Raw genomic sequence first — 9,174 nt, 5'->3', positions numbered from 1 at the left:
AAATTATTCACCAACGGCTATATTCAAAATTAAATACTACATATGCTATTTACTAAAATTTATTCACTATATATACTAATCAATTTCTACAAATTCATCCCACAACATTTATCAATTTCATCATTTCTTTGTTGAAGCATATCTTTAAGCCAAATGGGTGACAATAGTCAGAACTCACAAAATCGACCTCGATTTGTTTCTTCTACACAATATCCACCACAATTTCAAATTACCGTTTGTTTCAAATTTCCAAGGTTATGAAAATCCTTCGAATCATCCAAATTACACCTCCCGAGCTCCGTATCCACCGCCTACACCTGAATATTGGCAAAGTATAGGCAACCCAGATTTCATGCCGCCTTATTTTTATGGATTATATAATCCACAATCCACCAATATGCCAATCGAAAACGAACCGCCAACTCCTACGTTTGTCCCAGAGACTCAGTTGTCCGACCGTGAAACGCGAGTTGATCTCGAAAATGTGCAAAATGCTGATGTAGATGTTGAGGGTACGAAGAAGCGAATAATATGGAAAAAGGAGGAAGACGAGCTACTAGCGAGATCGTATGTCACAATGAGTGATGACCCAGTCATCGGCAATGATCAGAAGGGGAATGATTTCTGGAGACATGTTGCGGACTACTACAATGACAATCGTCCCGCTGGTTCATCTCTGAGAGCTTTAAACGTGATTCGATCTCATTAGCACAATACCGTCAAAGAAAAGGTAAATCGCTTCAACGCAAATTATAAAAGTGTTTACAATACTTATCGAAGCGGCCATAGTGATGAAGACATATTGCGGTTTGCATATGAAAAATATCGTGATGAAAATAATGGAGTTGCATTTAATCTGGAGCATGTGTAGAGAATCATGAAAACACGTCCACTGTTCGCTCCACAGTCCGATGATCACTTGGTTGGTACAAAGAAAGCGAGAATCACAGAGTCGGGGGCTAGCAACACCTCATCGAACAAAGATGCGAGTATTGATTTAGATATAAATGAAGAAGAGATTCGTCCAATTGGTCAAAAAGCCGCAAAAAGAAAAGGTAAAAACAAAGCAAAATCATCGATGGAGGATTTGACAACAAGATACGACAGTATGTTCGAATGTTTTACTCAGTATACAGATATAAAGAAGAGCGAATCTGAATGGAAACAAAAAGAACTTGCAATAGAGGAGATGAAAGCAAAAGCGGCTTTGAACAAATCTGAAGCTAAAAAGAGCAAATATTTGCTTAAGGAATACGAAATCCTTTCGAAAGACACTTCACAAATGACGCCGGAGCAGCTTATAGTTCATGAACATCTGTGTGACCAAATTAGAGAGAAATGGAATATGTAATTTTCGATTGATGTAATTCTCTTTTCAATTATCGTAATTCGTGTATTTTGTTGGATGCAATAATTGTCCCTGCTTGGTAGAGCGATCGAACCGTGGTGCTTGAGTTGTTGTGCGGTTTAAAAGATTTGAGTTGCACCATTACCACTAGTTATAGCTATTGGTAATGGTGCAACTCAAATCTTTTAAACCGCACAGCAGCACAAGCACCATGGTTCGATCGCTCTACCAAGCAAGGACAATTATTGCACCCAACATATTTTGTGTTTTTTTAAAAAAAATTGTGTTGTATATTATTTTAAATAAAAGAGTCCAACATTTTTTTCATTTCTTAATAATATTTTAATGAATATTGGAATTAAGTTAATTTTAAAATAATAATACTATTTATTTTTAGTAATATTTGTTGTAAAATTAAAAAAAAATGAGTAAGTGGACAGTGAGACCCATAAATAATGAAAGTTGATATTAAATAAATGTGGGTGTGTGTTAATAATGGGAAAGTGTTAATGTAATGAATATGTGGCTCGTGGACCCCATAATTTTTGATGAGATGTAGAGTTATTAACATGGATTAATTCGAACGGATGCAGATGCCCTAAATAACATGATTGATTGACAGCATACCAAAATTACATATATAAATAATTTCAACGATGAACACATAAATAACATATATATATATATATATATAAATAAGTAAAAAAATATACCCAAATTTTGTATTTGCAAAAAGCTGGCCCAAATCAAATTACAAAAGGTAACTCACTTAAGGGTAAAATTAATGGCTCCACTCCACTATTTCTCCCTGCCAACGGCTAGTTAAAATCTACGTGAAGCCCCAAATACCGATCTCAACCGTTAATTAATATTGAATCCAACGGATTCTATTCAAAACTTGGAATATGACCGTTAAAAAGGGAAGCGTCTCTTCATCATCCCAACTTTTTATACGATTCACTCTCCGCATAAACCTCACCTTCTTCATCACTTCTTTCAAATCAAAGAAAAAAAGAGACAAGAATCACTCAGAAGAAGAGGGATTTCAATATTACATAGTGGCGATCAAAAACCAAGAAGAAGGAGAGACACGAAATAGTCGTCTCCAGGTGTTTTTGTCCACGGTTTGGGCTAGTGTGGGTGGAGTTTTTGGCGGTCAAAGCAACAATAATTCTGAAGAATTTGGAGAAGTAGATTTAGAGATGGCTTCAAAAGCTGTTGTCCCAGAGCAACCGATAGGTAAATCTGAGGATTACGTATGCGTAAACGTTTTTAAGCTTTGTTTTGTAATTATAATAATCTTTTATTCTGCACGATCATGAATTCTGTTGTTTTGTGATTGTGATGAGTTTTATTGATTACTGTTTGTGGATTTCTATCGGGATGATTTTTCATCAATTCTAGCAAAATCTTGAAGAGAAGATTTATGTTCTGTGTGGATTTTAGTTTCATTTTCTGGATATTTTCATGTCGTAGTTCCAATGTTTCTGTTCATAATTTCACCGGTTTTTTATTCTGTATTTTTTAATGCATTCCATTCTTCGAATAGTTTTCTGTGCTTCTCTTTGTTGTTTGGGACTTTATAAAGATAAGATGGATTCCTTTTCCCTCCTTGATTTGGATTAGGAGCAGCAAAGCAAAAGAATGGACAAGCCGAAGGAAAAAACCGGCGTGTTCTCAGAGATATTGGAAATTTAGCGATTGCTCCAGCTGTTGAGGGGAAGCCCCAAAATCAAATCACTCGTCCTGTAACAAGGTCCTCAAATTATTCACATATGCGCACACTGAATGATTCCTTGGTTCTGTGCAAGTTATATAAGACTCGAGAAATTGATTCTTTTCTTTTTCTTTAAATTTTCAGGAGTTTTGGAGCACAGCTGTTGGAAAATGCACAGGCTGCAGCAGAAAAATACAACAGCAAGGTAGAATATTGAAATATATTGGCATCTTCTTGGTTTAGTTTATAGTTTCTTTTTCTTGAATTTTTAATATTGTAACCATGTATTAAGAATTGCCATTCTGCAGAAACCTGTGGCGGGGAAGGAATGTGCTGCAAAAGCCTCTATAGTAACTGCGAAGGAAACGGTCAAGCCAAAGAAAGAAGCCGTGGTTATCATTAGTTCTGATGAAGAAGAAATCTGCAAAAGCAAAAAGAAAGTGAAGGAAGGATCATCAAAGAATCCTACCAAAACTCTTACTGCAATTCTTACTGCTAGAAGCAAGGTTCATAGATTTGATTATTTACAGTGTTATCAAGAATTTAATGTTCTCTCTCAACCCATATTTACTTCAATCCTCTGTCTCTGACGGTTTTACAGGATGTTTGTCGACTCGACAAGAAACCAAAGGATCTTATAGTAGATATTGATGCAGCAGATGTGGAAAATGAATTGGCGGCTGTCGAGTATATTGAGGATATCTATAGTTTTTACAAGCTCGCAGAGGTGCTTTTTTTATTCACAAATCCTCTCTGATATATGGAGCCAAGATTCGGATTTAGAGAGCCTATGGATAACAGATAAAACCCTTTAAGATTCTATGATTAACAATTCCGTAGTTTAGAAATTGCCATATTCAAGTATTTTCTTCCTGTTCCTTGTTTGTACATCACATATTTACTGTTTTTCAATTAGGGAGAGGCTCGAGTTCACGATTACATGGATTCACAGCCAGAAATCAACCCTAAGATGAGAGCCATTCTTGTAGATTGGCTAATTGAAGTCCACAAGAAGTTTGACTTGATGCCCGAAAGTCTCTATTTGACAATCAATATAGTTGATCGATTCCTATCGGTAAAAACTGTTCCGAGGAGGGAACTGCAGCTGGTTGGCATTAGCTCAATGCTCATTGCTTGCAAGTATGAGGAGATATGGGCACCAGAGGTGGCTATTATTATAAATAAAATAAGAACATCAAATCTTTATTATTTCTCACAAAATGGAAGAAAAAGTTAAGCTTATTTTTCTTGATCTTTTTTTATAGGTAAGTGACTTTATAGCCTTATCTGACAATGCATACGTCAGAGAACAAGTTCTTCTGATGGAGAAAGCAATTCTTGGAAAACTTGAGTGGTATCTAACTGTTCCAACTCCATATGTTTTCTTGGTTCGATACATAAAAGCTTCGGTTCCATCTGATCAAGAGGTAAAATAATTAGTACATCAAATTTCTAAACCTTCTATTAAGTTCAAAAAAAATAAAAATTGAATTCCTGTTTCTGGGTGTCTCAGCTGGAGAACATGGCGTTTTTCTTAGCCGAACTTGGTTTAATGAACTACGCCACAATCATACCGTACTGCACTTCAATGATTTCTGCATCTGCAGTGTATGCAGCACGCTGCACTCTTAACAAGAGTCCCCTTTGGACCCCAACTCTGAAGCACCATACTGGCTATTCGGAAGATCAGCTATTGTAAATGAATTTTACGATTTTTTTCATGTTGTCACGTATCAGAAGATGCCCTCCAATTTCTTTGAACTTGTTTAATATTTTGCCATAGGGAATGCGCGAAGCTTTTGGCCAGCTTCCATTCTGGTGTGGTAGAAAATAAGCTCAAGGCAGTTGCTCGAAAGTACTCAATCCCAGAGAGGAGTGCTGTAGCCAAGCTTCCTGCAGCAAAGGGACTTCTCTCAGCCTAAGACTACATCAGCAAAGTGACTATTTTTGGGTTGTGTTTCGGTAGAAAGATCATTTTCTGGAATGATGATCTGTGCCTCGTGTGTGGATTGTCAATTATTATTACTACTTTGTCGGGATTTAACTGTTTTTCTCAGGTTATTATGATCACTTGCTGTCCATTTGGATTCAGCATTAGTTATGTCAGCAGTAATTTGTGGTTCTGATCACTTGCTGTCCAACTTGTAATCAGACAACACGACGACCTGGTCTACCAGTCTCTGCTCCGTTATATCGACGTCACTCCACCTCTCCAACAATTCCTTGATTCTTGTAATTTCATCATGAATTCATAACACAGCGAGTGGACCACTACTAATGGAATTAACCAAAAATAAACATAAAAAAGGAACTGAGTCATCAGTACTGAAGACAGAATGGTGAGTCACTATATTATTCAGATGGACTAACCCTCGGAAACTAGTAAAAATGTCATCATAGTAGCAGAAGCCATATCAAGGCATGGGTTTCTTTAAAAAATAATATATTATTAAAAATTCTCGGTGTGAATTCAGAATTGTGTCTGAGTATCAGAATTCGAAATTGAGGAATATGGCAGCCGAGTCTCGCTCTTAATTCAGGAGTATAGCGTCATGAATGCTCGAACGTAATATAGTTGATAATGTTATTCGAAAAGATCTTATGAGGTAATGTTTTTATTTTGTTGATAATATTATAATTATATATTACATGTAAAGTATCTATTTTTTTCTTTCTATATTGAAAATATTTTATTTTATGTAATATTTCTGATCATGTTTGTCATTTATTGCAGTTCTACCACATTTGAAAAGATAATTTAAGTAGTTTCATATATTTTATTTGTATTATTTATATTGTATTAATATAATTATAATTTTGTTCACTTGCATTAAACAAATAAGTATAATTTCGTTAAATATTATAATTTAATCACATTATAAAAATAATAATAATAGGTATACTAATAAGAGAGTAATAATAAATATTTTTTGATATTTGAAAATATTTTTCAAGGTTAGTATTATAAATATAATTATATTGTTTAAATATGAGAATAAATTAATATTAGTGTACTTATTATTGATAAAATTATAAAGTATTTTATTACATTTATTAACTAAATTTATAAGTGTTTTAGTATAAAATAGTGTATAGCTACACTATAATTTCGATCACATAAATATAATCTATAATATTTTAGTTATGTTGATATTAATGCAAAGTAATATAAGAATTAATTATTGTAATTAATATATTTTTACCCAGGGACATATTTTGAATTAACTTAATTAAAATTTTATTTAATTAGTTAAATAAATTTTAAGGTCAAATTTTATCATGTGATTATGTAGAAAACAATTTTAAAAAACATAATTTTATATTGTAAATTAGAATTTTTTTTCTTTTTATTATGTTTTATTTTTTTAAGAAAATTATTGATACTCTTAATTGTTAAAATTATTAATATTAAAAATTAATATATGTAGAAATTATAATTACACATGTGTACAATTTTACTTTTTAAATATAAGTCATCACATATTTTTCTTAATATAAATACAAACATCAGTTTTATTAAATATATTTTGTAATTAATATTAATTAATTAATAATAATAATAAGTGATCTTGAAATTTAATCAAATATAAAATATATATCTTAATATTTGTAATAAACTCATAATTAATTTTTCTTTTTTTATAGTTATATACATTATATCTTGTTTTCGCTCCAGACATGGATACTATGAGGGCCAATTAAAATCCCACGCGACCAGGCCAATTAAAATCACACGGTCTATTACATTTTTCCAACTGGTGATGTGCATCGCAAGCTGGAGATTGACATCAAAATTCTGCATCAGATTGTCAATGAAATATTGTTATAGCTCGTTGTCTCGTTATATTGAAGAGCATGTCTATATCACATATGATGATAGTCTATAATTTATGTTTGATTTGCCCACACTGGATTGTATGTACTTGTATGTTGATTCATCGCCAATATTGCAGAACGTAGGTGATTATGATTTTGATGCAGTCATGCTGGTAATAACGCAATGTTTATGAACAGTACGTTTAAATCAAGCGGGACCTTCTATGTATCACGTCGATGAACAGTCAACTCAGACATATTCTGGGATCGACACCGGTTCTTGGGATCACCATATCACGGCTCACACCAAAGAAGGCTATGCATGGTGGATGAATAAAACAAGACAATGAGATTTTATGAAGGATCGTTTGCTGAGCATTCTTTCGGACGCTTCAAACAAATTATTCTTTAATGAGTTGCAATAGCTCGTGTTCTAAGAATATTAACATCGATGAATTAAATCGAGTTTGGTTAAAAACCAAGCAGAAGAAACTCGAAGTAATCCTTCGTGAAGAAAACTGTTATATTAGAAAAGACTGAATAACCGAAAAAGGATAGATTAGCTTTTGCATTCATGACAACTGAACTGATGGATTCTCTAACAGATCCAAACAGTTTAAAAACAATAGTTAAACAGTTAAATATACAAGATATGTTTATGGATGTTCGGAGACTTCAACTACTCCTACGTCATCCTTTCTACCACCTCGGGTAGGATCCACTAGAAGACTTTGATTTATACAAACACTTGTACAAACCCACTCAGCTAGGACTTACCCACTGCCTAAACTGAACTCCTAGACTTAGACTGAAGGCAGCGCCTTCCAGTCAACACTTCTTAATGTCTATGTAAGAAAGACTACATACACAAGTTTAACGTCTTTGTGCAAGACTATATTTGAGTGGTTGAGAGTGTTTTTGTGCGTGAGAACTGAACAAGGATGTTCTCACACACTGAGGGAAATACGCTTCTAATCTAACCTGATGTATCTGTAAAGAGTTCACTCGACTGGACTGAATGCTTCTCTTAAGCTGATATGGCTTTGTAGCGTGACCTTTTCTTTTCTCTCTTGAGTTGTATATGTTTGAATCTTCATTGATCTTTTTTTATATAGGCGGGAGAAATGATCGTACACTGAGACTCATTTATTGAATTCGTTTCTTGGTCTTTGTGTCTCGACTTTTCGACTGTCCTTCTGAAACGTTTTGCCTTTAATGCACTGATGCAATGACCATTAATGTCCTTTGACTGGATAATGGGTTTGTACCTTCACGTACAACTGGATTCCACTTGAAAGAGTTTGTCTTCATCCATAACTGAAAGATTCTAACTGATACTTCGAACTAGTCAATTGAACTGATCTTTCAGTTGGGCTGGTGAAATCAGTTGACTCGTCAGTTGAACTGATTTCACACTTGTTCAGTTTGACTAATCAGCTGGGTTTCTTCATCAGTTGAACACTCCTTCACCTGGCCAGGCTTCTGAGGTTTTCCTGCTGAATCACCTATCAACTGGACAATCAGCTGGACTGCTCAATTGACGTAACCAGTTAGACTGATTCATTTTGTGCTATCAGTTGGGTCTTTAGTTTTGCGATGTAAACATCTCGTGAGTGATCCTAGATGTTGTACACTAAGGTAGATCATTAGTAACACAATTAACAAGTTTTGTTATCATCAAAATCAAGATTGTGAACTTGAAAAGTTCCAAAATTTTACTTCAGGGGGTTGGGATCATCATATCACGGTTCCATTAGGAGTTGATGTTGCATGGGCTTCAAGTAGAACACGCCAATTGGATTTAAATTCATGGGGTGTGAATAAAATACCACAAATGTTCGAAATTTTGATAGTTCTACTAGGGCTGCAAATATTCCCATCCCAATTACAGAACACATATATGAGCAAGATGATTTATTTGGGGACATTTCTCATAATGTCATGCATAACGATGATGATTTGTATGCTACATCAATTGACAGAGAAGATAATGACCATGTTAACAATGCAATTGAAGGCACATCGTCGCGTGTCTTGATGTGTGGAGCAACACTGATAAAGCACTTTCCTATTGCACCGGAGCAAAATTTACATGAAATTCTCCAATTTTTCAATGAAGTATATGACGAACAAATTCCAGAATCATTTGGTCTTCCTTCTGCATCACGAACAAACTTTTACAATCCTGATAGGTCAGAGCTCGCTATAAAAATGATTTTTAAGAGCAAAAATGATTTAATAAATTCAGTGAAGGATTTTTCTGTTCGAGGTTTGAGACGTGAATATATTGTTG

At 34.2% G+C, this 9,174-nt stretch overlaps 2 protein-coding genes across 2 annotated transcripts; both read left to right on the top strand.

Annotated features, from left to right (window-relative positions):
• The first annotated feature begins 397 nt into the window (after positions 1-397).
• LOC140830251 (uncharacterized) lies at positions 398-1,351 on the top strand. The gene is made up of 2 exons (XM_073193533.1): positions 398-691; positions 872-1,351. Exons 1-2 carry the CDS (start codon positions 398-400, stop codon positions 1,349-1,351), a joined length of 774 nt encoding a protein of 257 aa, XP_073049634.1.
• A 957-nt stretch (positions 1,352-2,308) lies between these two features.
• LOC140831033 (G2/mitotic-specific cyclin S13-7-like) lies at positions 2,309-5,171 on the top strand. Its single transcript, XM_073194724.1, has 9 exons — positions 2,309-2,587; positions 2,975-3,104; positions 3,210-3,270; positions 3,374-3,571; positions 3,667-3,792; positions 3,982-4,230; positions 4,331-4,492; positions 4,579-4,760; positions 4,849-5,171. The coding sequence occupies exons 1-9, from the start codon at positions 2,551-2,553 to the stop codon at positions 4,985-4,987; spliced, it is 1,284 nt and encodes a 427-aa protein (XP_073050825.1). The 5' UTR covers positions 2,309-2,550; the 3' UTR covers positions 4,988-5,171.
• The last annotated feature ends 4,003 nt before the right edge of the window (positions 5,172-9,174 follow it).

Source organism: Primulina eburnea, chromosome 4, assembly GCF_022965805.1.
Source record: "Primulina eburnea isolate SZY01 chromosome 4, ASM2296580v1, whole genome shotgun sequence".
Lineage (NCBI taxonomy): Eukaryota > Viridiplantae > Streptophyta > Magnoliopsida > Lamiales > Gesneriaceae > Primulina > Primulina eburnea.
Note: the sequence above shows the minus strand (reverse complement) of the source record. Positions and strands in the feature narration are given on the sequence as shown.

Bases quoted from the DNA above. Each gene is read 5' to 3' on its own strand.
- LOC140830251 (XM_073193533.1), top strand. From the start codon at position 398: ATGCCAATCGAAAACGAACCGCCAACTCCTACGTTTGTCCCAGAGACT. The intron at 692-871 runs GTGATTCGATCT...GAGCATGTGTAG, and splicing joins CATCTCTGAGAGCTTTAAAC to AGAATCATGAAAACACGTCC.
- LOC140831033 (XM_073194724.1), top strand. From the start codon at position 2,551: ATGGCTTCAAAAGCTGTTGTCCCAGAGCAACCGATAG. The intron at 2,588-2,974 runs GTAAATCTGAGG...GATTTGGATTAG, and splicing joins TGTCCCAGAGCAACCGATAG to GAGCAGCAAAGCAAAAGAAT. The intron at 3,271-3,373 runs GTAGAATATTGA...GCCATTCTGCAG, and splicing joins CAGAAAAATACAACAGCAAG to AAACCTGTGGCGGGGAAGGA.